The following is a 16449-nucleotide window of genomic DNA, read 5'->3' as shown; positions in this document are numbered from 1 at the left end:
GCAGGAACGTTTGTAGCTGCAGCTGTGGTAACTAGAGCAGATCTGGCAACCCGGATGCTGAAACACTACTGACTTCGTGATTGGTAGATCGGTAGAGGGCGGAGCTACAGGACAAAACACAACATGTCAACATCAGTTGAGGGCTGCAACAACAACTTTTTTAATGACAATATCCTGGCCGGACTACTGTTGTCAGTGATAGAAGTATTTGAAATAAACATGAATTCTAAATGTCTATAGTGACATATCAGGGCCATTTTATGATTAATTGAAACACATTTCTTACATACAGTTCCTTTAAATATATATATATATATATTCCTCCTTATTGAATTGATTGTTTCAGATTATTAAATCAAAAGCAGTGAGTAATTTTCTTTTTCTTTTGTTCTTTAATTATCTTTAATTACAGAAAGCAGATTGATTATGCTGCTGTCATCTTAAGACATAATGCAAGATATGGATCTGACACTCATCCCATTTTCTCTTTATGCTCATTTAAGACTTCATTTAAAGGCGGGGTTGAAATGCTGTTTCATGCACACTGAGCTTTTTACACTGTTAAAGACTTGGATTCCCATCCTAAACATAGACAAAGTTTCAAAAACTAATGTTGGACGTTTGATGGAGTATTTCTGTGTCAAAAATACTCCTTCCGGTTTCTCACACGTTTCGGAGAGTTTTTTTCGAGTATGGGTCGGTTTGACGTTAAAGGTCCCGTTCTTCGCGTGTTTTCGACACTGATTATGTTTACAGTGTGCAATATAACATGAGTTCATGTTTCGCGTGTAAAAAAACAGTATTTTTCACACAATTTACTTATCTGAACAGCGCTGTTTCCTCTGTCCTAAAAACGGCCTGATGATTTCCTTGTTCTTTGAAGTCCCGCCTTCAGAAACACGTAACGAGTTCTGATTGGGCCAGCGCTTCCCATGTTGTGATTGGACAGCAGCTTAGCGCACTTTGCCCGGAAAGGTCCCGCCTCTTACCATAACGGGGAGATGCAAGCGCTGAATGCGCGCTCTTCTCCACGTGGGAGAGCAACAAGACCACGCCCCCTTTTTTGTGTGTTCTTGTGAGCGGAGGGTTAGTCAACAAACGGTTCTAGTGACGTCATTCCTGAAGGAAGTGCAGCGGTGTAGTCCAAACTGGCCGTTCGCTGTAGGCTTTGAAAGGGAACTTCTGTTAAATAAAATATCTCGCTTGGCATTGAACTTTGAGCTTTATAATTTTATAGGTATTATTTGTGCTCTAACAGCAACATTTCACTCTAACTAAAGTTTGAAAGATGGAATCGCGAAGAACGGGACCTTTAATAGAGCGGAAGGTCCTTGTATGGGCTGTACGGCTCTTCTCCTGGTAGGGTGCGCGCGCGTGACTAGAGCGAAAGAGGAAATGCACGCCCATAAACACTCGCTCAGCTGCAGATCCCCTCGTCCGTGAACACTTATGTCGCGTGCCGTGCTCCATTTTATTCCACTGGGTGACATCAAGCGACTTCAACGCTTCAGCACAGCATTCCGGGAAGGCAACACTGCATTTGAACCGATTTGAACGCAGAAATTACGGGAAGCTTCATAACATCGCTTCAGTCGCATCGCAAAGTGGATTTCCACAGTCACTGCTGTCACAGGACTTCACCAAATCATACCAAAGAAGTGTGTTTTTGACGGAGCGGTCCCAGCGATAAAGGTTCACGGGCGGTGAGTAAAACTGCTTCAAATGTCTATGCTGTTGTCGCGTGAGTAAACATCAGTAAACGACACGATCGAGTGCTTCGTCATTCAAATGCGCTAACGGACTCCATTATTGTTCTATGTATAACGTTACACTAGTCTGACATGCAAAACCGTTTTGCTTGCTACTGCTAAGGCTTAGTCGCATACAATAATCCATAAACCGAATCATGTCCTCATAAACTGCGAGTAAAGACACACAAATGTTGACAGGCCACTAAATACAGTACATACCACAGAGACAGACGTCCTGCTGTTGCTGCTTCTCCTGTTTAGTTTATTTCAGCCTCCGGATCTGATTCTGGATCATATATCTATTAGCTGAGATAGCGATGGGTTTCTCCACGCTTGAGGACGTCACCGCTTTGTGCGCATTCGTCATTCTTTAGCTCCGCCCACACGATGCGTCTCCAGCCGCTCGTTTTTTTCCAGGAAAGACTCGGTACAGCCTATATTTCTTTTATACAATAAAACTAAAGACTTTTCGGAGATATGAAGGATGCAATACTACTCTATAGGTACTCAAGATTGACATGAGATTGACTGAAACTGAGTGTTTCACCCCCCCTTTAACTCATTTAAGATTGTGCTTGTGAAGATGGTCGACAAAATGGGAATTTTGGCATAATTTTGTGTTTTTGTCTGTTCAAACGCTGCCTGAAGCAGCTTTCTGTGCACACGAGTGTTTTTCACGCAGACAGGAGAATCACAGATGCGAGCCAGTACAGCGCTGCATTCTCTTTTGTGTTTTATCGCACTAGAAATCTTTCAAAGCATTTGCATGAATAAGAGTGAGATCATATAATGTAACGCTAGCCAAAGGATGATGGAAAAAACTAATGCTGCGTTAAATATTATTAAAGGAACGCGCCGACTTTTTGGGGACTTTAGAGGTAGATAAGTTCATACATACCATTCTCATCTTGAGACATTTTTGATCTCTCAATTATCTCTCTTAAACAGTCACATTTTCCTATAGTTGTGATGTGTATAGCTCCCGTCAGCTGCTGGTATGTGTGATCCAACGGCAGTTACATCGTGTGCTAAGACCCACAGAAAATGAAAAGTTGCAATTTTCTAGACCGAAATGGCTATGAACTATACTCTCATTCCTGTGTAATAATCAAGGAGCTTTGTGCCGTACCATGGGTGCAGCGGCACATTGAAAATAGTCCCCAGCACACACTCTCTGTGCAAGCAGGTTGTCACGTTGGTTATGTTAACAGAAGTAAGCCTATTTTCATACGCTGCATAATATCATTGCGCCACTGTACCCATGGTCCGTCTGTCTTAGTACACAATGTAACTATTAGGGTTGACCCCGAAAAGTTGAAGATTCGATGCATCGATATGTGGAGCGTGATTCGACCACCGATCTCATGGTCGAATCTTCGCGGGTGTTATGAAACGAGGATCATACCATTTTGGCAATATGGGGGTGCCCAATATTTTAAAGACGTGTCGCAGCGCTGAGCTGAGCATCGGTGTGCGACCCCTTTAAGGTGCGCTGAGCTTCGCACCGCGCCTTTAAAATTAGAACACGTTCATTGAGTGTACACACACCGGCGGCAGCATTCAGCCAGCGCCTGTCCGCAGCCATTCAGGAAGTTGTTTAAAATCCTGCCGCACCACAGAGCGCTTTCTGCACGCTCATTTGTCAGTCAATTCAAAATTGAGCTCGCGTGTGCGTGTCAGGTGGCGGTGTGAGTGAGATCCTGAGGCGGGGCTGAGCTTCGCGTCCTTCACCCGCTTTAGGCACAATCGGCTGAATAAAGTGCATGTAAACGCACTCAAAGTGTTCTTTTCCTCTCTATGCGCAGGTATTTTTTTTAGGTTTATTTATCAAACTGTTCTTTTATATATTTGTGTGATGTTCTGTATTTCGATCGCGGCTTTAAAGGGATCCCATGGTGTTGAGACTTGTATGGCTTAATATAACATAAATGATGTCTCTTACTGAATTATGTAGTAGAAAACCCATGAAAGATCTACGTTATTTTAAAAATCGATTTTATATTTGGACCATGGGCGGCGCCATTTTGTTTGCGTTCTAGGTTGATGACGTAGAGTGGTTGAACTCCTCAATCAGCTGGCATTACCCGTAGCTATTTTTACCACAACGCAACTCGAAAATTGTTTCAGAGTTAAACAAAACCAATGAATTCCTTTGTAATTATACTTAAAACACACTCAAACATACATGTGCACACAAACTCACCTACACAAGTCACAAACAGATCGGCGGGCGCGCACACGACAGGCTCTGTCTCAATCGAGATGTTGGGCTGCTCAGTCTCCACGACAGGGGCTGAATCTGAAATCGACCCTATACCCTGAAATAGGGCATTATTTGAAGGGACAGACATTTGTAGTGTTGTCCGGCACCATAGTGGACATGTTCGAGTGCAGTCATTCAGTCTCACGTTCCACTGCAATAACGAGTGTACAGCCGATTTACAAACAGCTGTCCGACTTCACGCACTCAAACATACATGTGCACACAAACTCTCGCTCTCACACAGACTCACACACACCCCAACAGATCGGCGCGAACACACACACACATCCCCCAACAGATCGGCGCGAACACACACACACCCCAACAGATCGGCGCGAACACACACACACACACACACATCCCCCAACAGATCGGCGCGAACACACACACACCCCAACAGATCGGCGCGAACACACACACACACGCACGCACTGCGTGCGCGCATACATAACCCTCAATCTATTCCCTGTGTTGATATCCTGTTCAACACATCCTGTTCCCTAGATAGACTGTTGATAGTAGATTAACTATAATGCCTAATGTGACCAGCAGAGGGAAATATCTAGGTAGGACGATGGGATAAAGTAACGTGAGGAAGAGAGGCAGGATGTTTTGGTGATGATGCATGCGATTGAGACAGAGCAGTCTGTCAGAGGTGTGTGTGTGCGCGCCCGCCGATCTGTGTGTGACTTGTGTAGGTGAGTTTGTGTGCACATGTATGTTTGAATGTGTTTTAAGTACAATTACAAAGCAATTCATTTGTTTTGTTTAACTCTGAAACAATTTTCGAGTTGCGTTGTGGTAAAAATAGCTACGGGTAACGCCAGCTGATTGAGGAGTTCAACCACTCTACGTCATCAACCTAGAACGCAAACAAAATGGCGCCGCCCATGGTCCAAATATAAAATCGATTTTTAAAATAACGTAGATCTTTCATGGGTTTTCTACCACATAATTCAGTAAGAGACATCATTTATGTTATATTAAGCCATACAAGTCTCAACACCATGGGATCCCTTTAACATGTTATGAGAAAACGGTTTATGAATGTTTATCCACCACATTACCTTTTAGGCGATTTAAACCTAAATAAGAAAGCCATTGTCAGTTGGCAGGCAGTTTTGGTCGCTTTATTAAAATTGTTTGCTGTGTGCAGTGTGTAAAGGAAAATAAAAATAGTTTTACCCTTCTGATGACAAGTGTCGTGCCCCTCCCAACCCATTCACACACACAGATGATTCGACTATCAGTCGACCATAGAGAGATTCGACAATTCTGATTCGATTGTCTAAATCCTTAGTCGAGGACAGCCCTAGTAACTATACACAACACAACTATAGGAAAATGTTGGCGTTATTTTGTCACTTATTGAGCAGTAGGCTAGCTGGAGCCGTTTATTTCCAGTCTTTGTGCTAAGCTAGGCTAGCGGTGGGAGCGTCAGATAGAGTTATGGCCCACACAGAGATGAGAATGGTATATGGACTTATCTAACTCTGGGGGATACGGTGAATAAGCTAAAGTCCCAAAAGGTCGGCGTGTTCCTTTAACACGCTAAACTTAACAAATTATTTGCTTGCGTTAAAGGTGCACTATGCAACTTTCCGTCCACCAGAGGGCGCCTATTCAAAACAAAGGTGTAGTTTGATGACGCCAAGTTTGAGCGCAGTATCTTGGGAAATGTGGTCTTCACCTCACAGCCGGTGGAAAATAGACAGAAATCATGTTCATGCATGCGGTTATTAACGTTACTGTAGTAAAGCAGAGCAGGGCCGAGTGTTGTGGAGCTGAGCACGGCTGCTGGAGCGATTGTTACACAAACACACGGCTCACGAGCACCGGGGCTTTTATTATGACGGGACGGGACACAGTCGCCGGTCGCCCGCATTTCCACTTTTCAGGTCATGAGTATAAGGTAAAGCAGCTCTGTTTATCATGTTAGATTCATTTAAGAGTGTTTAAAATGATGTTATGACATTACTTATCATTCGCCCGGCGCAGCTGTGACATGTTCACACTGTTAAGAGAAAAGCGCTTCTGCCAAATAAAACCGAGGGTAGCACAGATATGACGCAATTGACAGGCGACTCCCTCAAACGCTATGCTGACACGTCCCGGTTCCTTGGTTAAAATAGCAATTTTTCTCACAATTTACAAATAGTTGGAATCATTTGGGATATTGTAAGTACTCAAATGAACAAAATATATAACACTGGCCTAGTGGTTTTTGGATATTTTACTGCAAAAATACAACATAGTGCACCTTTAATGCATTAATTTTGACTGCCCTAATAAAAAAAATCTCAATATTGCAGTTTTTACTGTATTTTTGATCAAATAACAACTTTAAAAAACATTAAAAAAATCTTGCCGACTCTAAACTTTTGAAATGGGAGTGTAGGTATTCGTATGTTTTTGTCGTTTTTTATACGTGCATTTCTCAATAATATTGTATATAATTGCTTTCTAAAGACTATGCGTCACCTTGATTGTTTACAGTTGGAAGCTCAGATCCCATTGGTGGCTTTGCCGATTTTTCCTCACCTGCTGCCTCTGCCAGTCTCCCGTCAGCTGCTGGTATGTGTGATCCAAACTGCACATCGTATAAGATCACGTGGAGTACACGCCTGCACAGGGGACCAAAATTATGTTTTGGCCTCACCTGATGACAATCAGTGATCTGTTAATGTCTCTGTGCACGTTTTCATGGGAAAAAAACATTAGCATAGTGATGTGAGCAGTGTAATCTGAACTCTCAATCTAGTCACAGGTACAGGTGTGCTTGGATAAAAAGATTTTGAATCTTAACATCCGCACAATTTGAGCATTTAGGAAGTTATTACAGCAGTTCAACGTGTCCCACTTTACAGAGAGAGAGATAGGTGGGTTGACTTTTCCCATCGTTCTCTTCCCTCTCTGGGCCTCGCCTCAATGCAGAGAGAATGGCACTTTGCTGGTGGGCAGTAGGATGACAATTCTGTTGGCTTGTCTGAAATATGATTGGAGTAGCAACACAAGACACAGTGAAATATTGATGAATGACTGAGGGGTCCAGATGGAGCAGCTACCTGCTGAGTATTATGAGCACAGACACGCGTCAGCTCCCATCATCCATGCCCCATCTCCCCTGACAGAGACTCGCTCCTTAAGAGCAGTGTGTGTGGATCCAGCTATAAGTCTCATGAATAGCCACACAACAGTGAACCAATAACCATGTAAGTAGGAGGATTAACGCAAACCAATAATAAAGTGTATGTGAGCATAAATATCATAATAGTGGTCAGATATGATTTCTAATGACAGCAACAGTTATAATTATTTATAATTCAGTTATATAATTCAGTTTTATATCTATATAGTTATAACAATATAATTCAATTCAAGATGACTAAGGGTTTTCCTATAGTTAAAAGTAATGGATTACAAAATAGTGTTACCCTTTAAGGAAAGTAATGCTGTGTTACTTTTTTATGCCTTTTTCTCAAATGTAAAACAATATTAACTTGTTTTTAAGGAACTGTTAAATATAAAATCAACATCACCTTTGCAATCGTGCAGATATTCAGGGGAGAAAACAGCCCATTTCAGCCCATGTGATGTTGTTCAACTTTAACATATGATATAAATATGAGACAAAAAAACAATACAGGGGCATTTTTGCCCTCATATTGAATTTCATTGGCATTTTAAATGCATTTAAGTCAGTCCTTTCCCTTCATCATGTTCATTACTAAACTGCGTGCAATGTAAGACGTTGTACAGGTCTGTTCCCGGGCGGGGTGTGTTAAGAGCATTCATAATTTGAATAGATTTTTTAAGTTGTGTATATTAGTGCTGGGCAATTGAATCGCATCCAAAATAAAAGTTTGTGTTTATATATGAGTGTGTACTGTTTTGAAATTATGTATATATAAATTTATATATTTAAGAAAAAAGTTACATTTATATATAAAATATTAATATATATACACATACATGAAGATATTTCTCATATATGTGTGTGTGTGTGTGTGTGTGTGTGTACACATGGCTGCATTCATTTGATTTAAAATGTAATAAAACACTGTGAAATATTACAATAAATATAAATTATTCCTGCAATGACAGCTGAACTTCCAGTAGTCTTCAGTGTCACATCGTACATAAATCTTTTTTTTTTTTTATGCTCAAGACACGTTTCTTACAACAATTGAAAGTGGGTGCTGTTTAGGATTTTAGCTTAAATAATTCTTTTAATTCTTTGTTCAGAAAGTTCAGAGAACTTTTTTTTTTTTTTTTGATAAGTCAAATCTGATAAATCTTTCCTTGCTGAATAAAAGTATTAATTTCTTTGTATAAAGATTCTCACTGACCCCAAACATTTGAAGACGTGTGTGTGTGTGTGTAATATGTTTTAATGGTTCATTGTCTCCTCAGGTCCGCTGTCTACTGGTAATGGTGAGTTTGGTGACTGGAACGCCTTCTCCTCCACCAGTCCTCCTGCTGCCGCTGCTCAATCTGTCATCCCAGACCTGTTCAGTGACGTACCCGCTCCGGCCGCCCCCGTGGCCACATCCGCCCAACCGCCTTCTGCTGACCTCTTTGACCTGATGGCCACCAACAACAGCAGCCTCAGTGCATCCCAAAGCATGACCTTCAACATGTGCCCGCAGAATGCAACCACACCTCTGTCCAGATCACAGGTAAATAGAGAGACCTCAACAAACTCAAACATTTCAGCTGTCCTGCCGACCCATTCTAAATAGCAGAAGAATAGGACACGGGAGAAGAGAGTTCAACATTCTTACTTCAGCAATAAAAACATAAGCACAAAAGTGATGTTTATCTAAAGTAATAGTATTTTTTGCTTATTAGTATAGCTGAATTAGATCGACAGGTCAACAGCATAAACATTGGTTAATAAAGTGAGATTAAATGCATAAAGTATATTTGTGTAACATTGTTGAAGGTTTGCATTTAAGTTTTTATTTATTTTGAGAAATAGTGAACCTGTTTTTGGAGTAAATGCCTGCTCACATTTAGTCTAGAACTTTAGGAACCATCATGTTCACACAGCACACACAACACCTCTGCACCTTAATCATGGTTTCCCTCAACATGGGGACAGGAGAGCTGTCCGTCAATACATGGGGGAAATAAAGTAACTTATTAGTAACTTAGTTTAAAAGTAACTCCGTTATTTTGTGGTAAACTTAAGCGGAAGATCTTTCACTACTTCTGCTTTGTGTCTTTAAGTTTTCTACTAAAATAAAAGTTCTTTGATTTAACATTTGAAAGTAAAGAAATTAAGACAGCCATTTTACTGTTGTTCTGTACAATAACATTATTATTATATTATTATTAAATTCTTATATATAGCAACACTAGTATCATTACTGAAGTAATACATTTGTTTAATTTTTATCATTTAATAAATACAAATATTCACAAACAGTGTGAATGTTCTTTTTTAACATTTAAATCTATAATAGAGGGTGAGTTTTCTGTATATCCTCATGCTAAAATCAACTGTAAATATGATTTTTAAAGCTGACATTTTACCATTTTTATTCAAAAATCTGTCTCCTTTTTCAACCCTGGTGACTTCACATCCCTGTCTCAAGAATATATAATTGTATTGTACAGCTGATTTGAATAATTTAAAGATATGGTGGTGGGTTAAACAAAATATATTCCCAATTTTGGCTGGTCTGGGACGGAGTAAAACATGGCGAATCAGTTTGGCGTTCAGACCTGGGTTGAGTTAAATGGATACATGATGCTGATCCAATTTATTTTCTTAATTGAGCTTTGTAGTCATTATTTTCCCAGTGGATCAACGTTGTATTAAAACAAAGATAAATAAAAATAAAATGCTGCAATACGGTCAATAAGAATATTATTTATACAACATTCTGTCTTTGTAAATCAACATATAAAATGATCATTTAAAAACTGTTGTGACATTAGTTTATTAGGGGTTTAAATAGTTTATTGCTCAGTGTATCAGGAAAAAGTATTTCTATCAAAAGCTATAAATTACAGTAATTTACTTGCTGCTCTTAATTTGTCAGACAATAGGGGGTCCATTATTGCCCCAGCAGATGGGGCTACAGAAGTCAGGGGGGAACTTATCAATGCCTGCCACCTGGTCAGACCCAAGCGTCAACATCAGCCTGGATTTCCTGTCTGCAGGCCTGAATCCTCCCAAGCCCTCACAACCCACACTCAATACCATGATACAGCAAGGTGAGAAATCCTATTGACATCATAGAATCATAAAAAGTCTTGCTTTGAGTTGATAGAAGCTTGTTCTTTGAGCCAATCGTCAATAATCCTCTTAATTTCAGTAGTGGACGAAGTACACAAATCAAGCACTTGTTAAAGTACAGATACCATATAATATATTACTCTCCTAAAAGTATAATTACTTATGCTGCGTTCCAGGCAGGTTTTTGAGCCCGTAAATTACGACTTCAGACCACGACTCACAACTTTGTAGCGTTCCAGGCAAAGTCACACCAAACTGCCTGAGTGTGAGGAATTGCTGGAACTAGATGTAAACAAAGCATGCCAAACCATACGGTGCTTATGCTCATTTACAATCATTTATATGGCCAAAAAGTGAGGCTTACTCCTTGCTAGGGTTAGGTATCGCTTGGGGTTTTACGATTCCGGTGCCAAACCCGTCCTTTTAAACAGTACTGGTGCCTGAACCGATACTTTAAAAAAAAGAACCACAAAACAACGGTGGATGACATTAAAGAATGGCTTTTTATTGATTTTTTAATTATTATTATTCTTTAAATTGAACAGTTTATTAAACGTTTAAAGTATACTTAAATATATAAATAGATACAAAACAAAATTTACTTAAATTCACAGTGAAAGCTAAAGCCACCTAACCCAACTACAATAGGCCTAATTTAACACTAAAAACTAGCGCTAATACTAGTGATATTACAGCACTAATAACAGCGAAGAAGTCTGTATTCTTGGTCTGCTACAAACCACCTTTAGTTCAGCATTATTTTGCATTAATATGACCATATTCTCAGGCGAAATATTTTAGAACGCATCGTCTTATTGTTTCCATGGCAATGCGCTTCTCACATGGCACACAGCAGCCACAATAGTGCTGTATCACAGCTCAGCTTTATCGGTTTATTTAGTGTTTTTCTTTTCTTTTCTTTTCTTTTTTATTCAAAATAAAACACAAACCTATGTTGCTATGTCATGAGCTATATGATATTCTGATTTTCAAAGATGCGTTAGTGAATGTGTTTTGCCGTAATGATCATGTTAGTTGATCTAGAATGCGCGATGGGCGTCGCCATGTTAGTTTGCGCCCCAGAGAATCACGTAAAGTAATCCTCGTCTCACGAAATACATGAAAGTTAGTGACCGGTGAACTCGGAGAAGAATAGAGTTAAATATATATTTACTTATATAATGTGCGTCAGATATGAATAAAACACAGTCAAATTATAACTGTCAGAAAGGATTGTTATTGCCACTTCCATAGACATCAGCGTGTTTTTGCTGCTACTTATGTGAATTTAAATGTCTGAAACCTAAAATAAACATGATATGGTTGAAAACACTGAACCGTTGTGATATGTGACGAGCGCTGAGCGCGTCTGTCTCTGGCTCAGCGCCAGCCAAAGCACGAAAGTATGTTTGATGGCACCGAAATCTGCATTCTGATTCGGTCTGGTACATACCGGTTAGGTTTAGGTATAGGTTTCGGTACCCAACCCTACTCCTTGCTTATTTGAGGGAAGTGGAGGCGAAAAAACGGCGCATAATGCAAGAGAAGGTGTTATACCTTTTATTTTACATTATTTTTATATTTGGAAATGTATTTACTTATGATTTCCATAAACACACATCCGTAGGGGCTGCCGTTGTTGTTTTGCTGGATATGTGACGTCAGAACTCATAACTGGAGTACATCGTTTCAGTATGAGCTCACGGGTGGGAAGTCAAGGGTTTGACGGCCCTTCCAGTGCACTTTCACCCGTAGAAGTTTGGAAAAACACGGGTTATTGGTTGCCTGGAACACAGCATTATTTTCAGTTGTACTTGAGTATTAAAAGTAAAAAGTTAAACTGATTAAACATGTATTTATTCTAGTGTGCACTAAGAAAGATTAGTGCGTACATTTAGTATGTATTGCAAATACACAAACTTTTTATTTTAGAACCAACACGTATTATACTCTATCAAAACGTTACACTTTAATATACTTAAATATACATTTAATTGAGAGTTTAACTAATAATTCCAGTGTATTCAAACAAGTGGAATACAGTGGAATTACAGCATTTTAAAAATGGGGAAAACAAAATGTGAATATATGAGGGAACAAATTGTATAAAGAAACAACATACATACGTCATATGGGGCGAAATGCATTAACATTTCAAGAGGAACGCTGTTCCAACATAAGTAACAGTTTCCCAAAGTAAATGTTGTTCCAAACGTGTAAGACTGTAAGAAGCTCAAACGTGCTGCATAACACGAGAACAATCCTCATTGGTTCTTGCAAAAGCTCAAAAAGAACCGTAAAGAAGAAGTAATTGAAGGGCTTTCAAGGTCTTTAGCATTTGCATGCCTTATTTATTTGACAAGGACTACAATTTTATAATATGTTTCTCTTTTAGGTGTTCAGCCCCCCTTGAACATGGTCACCCAGAATTTTGCCGGAATGGCGCTCAATGCCCAGCCCTCAGCAGCTACTCCCAGAGCAGGAGTGAACCCCATGATGGCCGGAGGGACCATGGGCATGGGAATGCCTCCCACTATGGCAACAGGCACCATGGGAATGGGCACTGTTGGTATTGGAGGAATGCCTGTCAATCAAGGACTAATGGGCATGAATATGGTGCCCGCTGGAATAGGCCTACAAGGTGCCCTTGGCATGCCCAGCATGAGTATTGGCCAGGGCATGAACCCTGCCATGGTGCAACCGAAACAAGATGCCTTTGCAAACTTTGGCAACTTTGGGAAATGAAGGGTGATCCACTCCAAGAGGGTTAACGGTCCAAATACACCTTCTCAAAAGAAGGAGCTGCATCCAGTAAAATGGACAAAACTGACAAAACTAGCCAGTGTCACAACTTCTCAATCATTTGCCCCTATACTTCAACAGATACAGAGAAACAAAACGCACACACACACACACACACAAATCTATTCTTTCATGTGAGGTTGGATTTTGGTAAATGATGCAAAGCATATTGTACACTTTTAAAAGGAAAAAAAAGATGGCTGTGTGCAGTTTGGTACATTTTTCCACTGTTTCATAACAGAAACCTCACTCTTTTTCTTTTTTTTCCGCCCTGTTCACCATTTCAAATACATCTGATTTCAGAAATTACCTCATATTTTGCATCACTCATGCTGTGATTTAAAGGCCGTACAAGGGTTGACTTTGTAAATATCTCGGTGTGCAAAAAATAATTTATTTTACTCACTTCTCAGATGGTATAAGACAGGACAAATTACCACAGGTCCTTAATATTTACTATTGTTTTTGTTTCCGAATTTGAATGGTTACAGTTTGTCTGATATACCGCCACTCCTTATATTCCGTTATCACTCCAACATCTGTTATTTAGATGAATATGGTCAACATGTTTTTTTAGTTGTTTTTTTTTACAGACTATATCTGTAGATATAGTTTCAGTACTGTCGTGTAGCAAGCTGCCTGAGTGAAATTTAAAGTGTGCCTGTCTGTGAAAATGGCCACCTTTTTAAATAATACAAATTTGTATGAAGGATATTAACTGTACTTGATGAATCAAAAAACTGTGTTACATGAAAAGCGTAAGCCATTACATTCTTGAATGATTTTTAGGGGTCTCTTCCAACCGAGTTTGAGAAGCATTTGTCGTCTGAAGCCGCACAAGCAAGTGCATTGGTGGTAGCAGGAGTGGTGTTACACATTTCTAGTAACTACTTGAATTGGTATTTATAATGCCTCATAACAGTCATATCCGTTATCCTTTTTTAATGCATGTCGATTTTACAGTTACAAGCATTGTTGCGGGTCAGTGTTACATTTATGAAATGTCTATGGAATTGATGAAGGCATTGTGAATCCCAAATGAAGTTTACTTATCCCTTTTCTTTTTTCTTTTCTTTTTTCCATTTGGTTTTGTCCATTTTCCCATATGCTGCTTTACACGTAAACAAACAAGAGGTCCTCCATCAGACACTGAGGCATTATGTTCCAAATGACCAAATCTTTATTTTATTACTATTTAGATTTATTCCATAGGGGTTTAGTTTCTTATTTTAATTCTTAACATTATTAAGAGAGATCATGTGCATAAATGCATTGTTCTAGACGTGTGAATACAGTAAACACTTCTTAGTTTATGCAAATGTAAAGAGAAACAGAAGCTCGAGCGCCTCTTTCATTATCATTTCTTTTCAGATTTCATTTTTTTTTTTTTATTGTACTCAAATTTTGTTTAACATTAAAACGATTTCATCAAAAACTGTCTTTGTGACTTTAATGGTGTTGTAGGTGTCCAGCCTTTTAGCGGTCAGTAGAAGAGAAGGTCACTCTTATTAGCGGATAGTTATGTTATATGATATTGTTCTGGAAAAAAGGATTCTTGGTCTTCTGTCTTCAAACATAGATGGATAACATCCTATAAGTTTAATGAATTGGTAGTACTACTATTCAAAGAGGTGATTAGTGCCTATTCTGGAAACCAAATGTGTTTCAAAATGTTATAATACATTTTTTTTTTTTAAAAACCGTTTTCTGTGATGCTCCCTGATTAGGCACAGTATGGAATCTCTGAAATGCCTTGTCCTGTGGCTCCCTCCAGTGTTGATACCAGGGTGAGTCACTTAACCCTATAAAGCTGTATCATATTTGATGCATGCATTTTTAAGGTCTGTAAATTAACATGAACAAAACTTCTGAAAACCTGTTGTGAAGAATCTTCTACATGCCTTCTGCCTTTTAATATATGATCTTTTATATTGTTCATATTTCAAGATTAACATTTACTGGACTGAAGCCCCCTACTTTTACTTGATTATCCATACATAATTTTTAGAAAAATAATGATAAACGGTATGCATCATTGATCCATCTGGCTTCCGAGGAACGTTTATTCTCTCAATCGTTCTCCGAAAAAATATTTGTTTTCTTTCCTTTCCAAGTGTGAGCTCCAATATCATAGTATATGAGCCATAAAGCTGGATTTATCAAGTATAAAAACATGAAATGCATATGCACTTGGCTTTAGTGAGTTAACCCATTAACTGTGAGAGTAGATGTGAAAACGCACTATCCAAACTTAAATGGTTGTAAATGAAGAATGCTTTGGAATATGGACCTTTGGTCTTGTTTAAAAGAAGACTTATTGATTATTGCACTTCAAAAATTATTATAAAATAAAAATGTAATACATCTAATTGAGTTTTGTGCCAAATTTGAAGCTGAGGTCACAAAAAGTAAAGTTCCTATGAGATTTTGTTTAGGCGCTGTACTAAATCCACTGGGTGTCACCCACATTCCATTGATTTTGTTTAATACACTCTCCTGTAACAAATGAATGCTTTTCTGTCCAAATATTACTTCTATCACAAAATAATTGGCATATATAGGACCTTGAGACTCAGACCTTTCCGACAATGTTTTATCAAGATTAGAAAAGGTTTTTATATGAAGTAAAGGTGCACTATGTAGAATTTTTGCAGTGAAATATCCAAAACCCACCAGGTCAGTGTTATATATTTTGTTCAGTTGAGGTCTTACAATATCCCAAATGTTTCCAACTATTTGTAAATTGTGAGAAAATTGCTATTTTAACCAAGGAGCCGGGACGTCTAACAGAGTTGCCTTGTCAGTTGCGTCATATCCTCATTTTAAACACACTTAAATGTTTCTAATATGATAAACAGAGCTGCGTTACCTCATACTCATGACCGGAAAAGCGGAAAAAGCGCCGGCGACTGTGTGCCTTCATAATAAAAGTCCAGCTGCTCGTGCCTTGTGTTTGTGTAACAATCGCTCCAGTGGCCTTGCTCAGCTCCCTCAACATTCGGTAACTTTAATTATCGCATCCATGAACATGATTTCTTCCCGAGTCTTATCTCGATTCTTTTCCTCTGGCTGTGAGGTGAAAACCACGTCCCAAGATTCTGCGCTCAAACTTGGCGTTAAACTAAAACTACGCATTTGTATTGAATAGGCGACCTCTAGCGGACAGAGAAGTTACATAGTGTTAGCTTTAAAGGTGCACTGCGTACATTTTAGCGGGATCTAGTGGTGAGGTTTTAAATTGCAACCTGACACCCCTACCTTTCAAAGCACATCATGAAGCTACAGTGGCTGTCATTTCTGACCCAGTTTGTTTGCTAGCTATATGTTTGCAATACGATGTGTTTTCCACCAACGGGCAACCTGTGGTGTTAAAATACTATTGGGTA

The 16449-nt window shown here is 39.1% G+C and overlaps 1 protein-coding gene across 2 annotated transcripts in view; it reads left to right on the top strand.

Annotated features, from left to right (window-relative positions):
* Window positions 1-14437, top strand: part of clint1b (clathrin interactor 1b) — a 48048-nt gene extending 33611 nt beyond the window's left edge. The window contains exons 9-12 of one of the 2 annotated variants that reach the window (XM_067422983.1): window positions 6511-6588; window positions 8428-8693; window positions 10065-10239; window positions 12657-14437. In XM_067422983.1, the coding sequence (XP_067279084.1) occupies window positions 6511-6588; window positions 8428-8693; window positions 10065-10239; window positions 12657-13006 (869 nt within the window). In that variant the 3' untranslated portion in view covers window positions 13007-14437. The remainder of the gene's footprint in view (window positions 1-6510; window positions 6589-8427; window positions 8694-10064; window positions 10240-12656) is intronic. The other variant, XM_067422985.1, reaches the window with a different exon arrangement.
* The last annotated feature ends 2012 nt before the right edge of the window (window positions 14438-16449 follow it).

The sequence above is a fragment of the Pseudorasbora parva genome, chromosome 18, assembly GCF_024679245.1.
Source record: "Pseudorasbora parva isolate DD20220531a chromosome 18, ASM2467924v1, whole genome shotgun sequence".
Classification (NCBI taxonomy): domain Eukaryota; kingdom Metazoa; phylum Chordata; class Actinopteri; order Cypriniformes; family Gobionidae; genus Pseudorasbora; species Pseudorasbora parva.
Note: the sequence above shows the minus strand (reverse complement) of the source record. Positions and strands in the feature narration are given on the sequence as shown.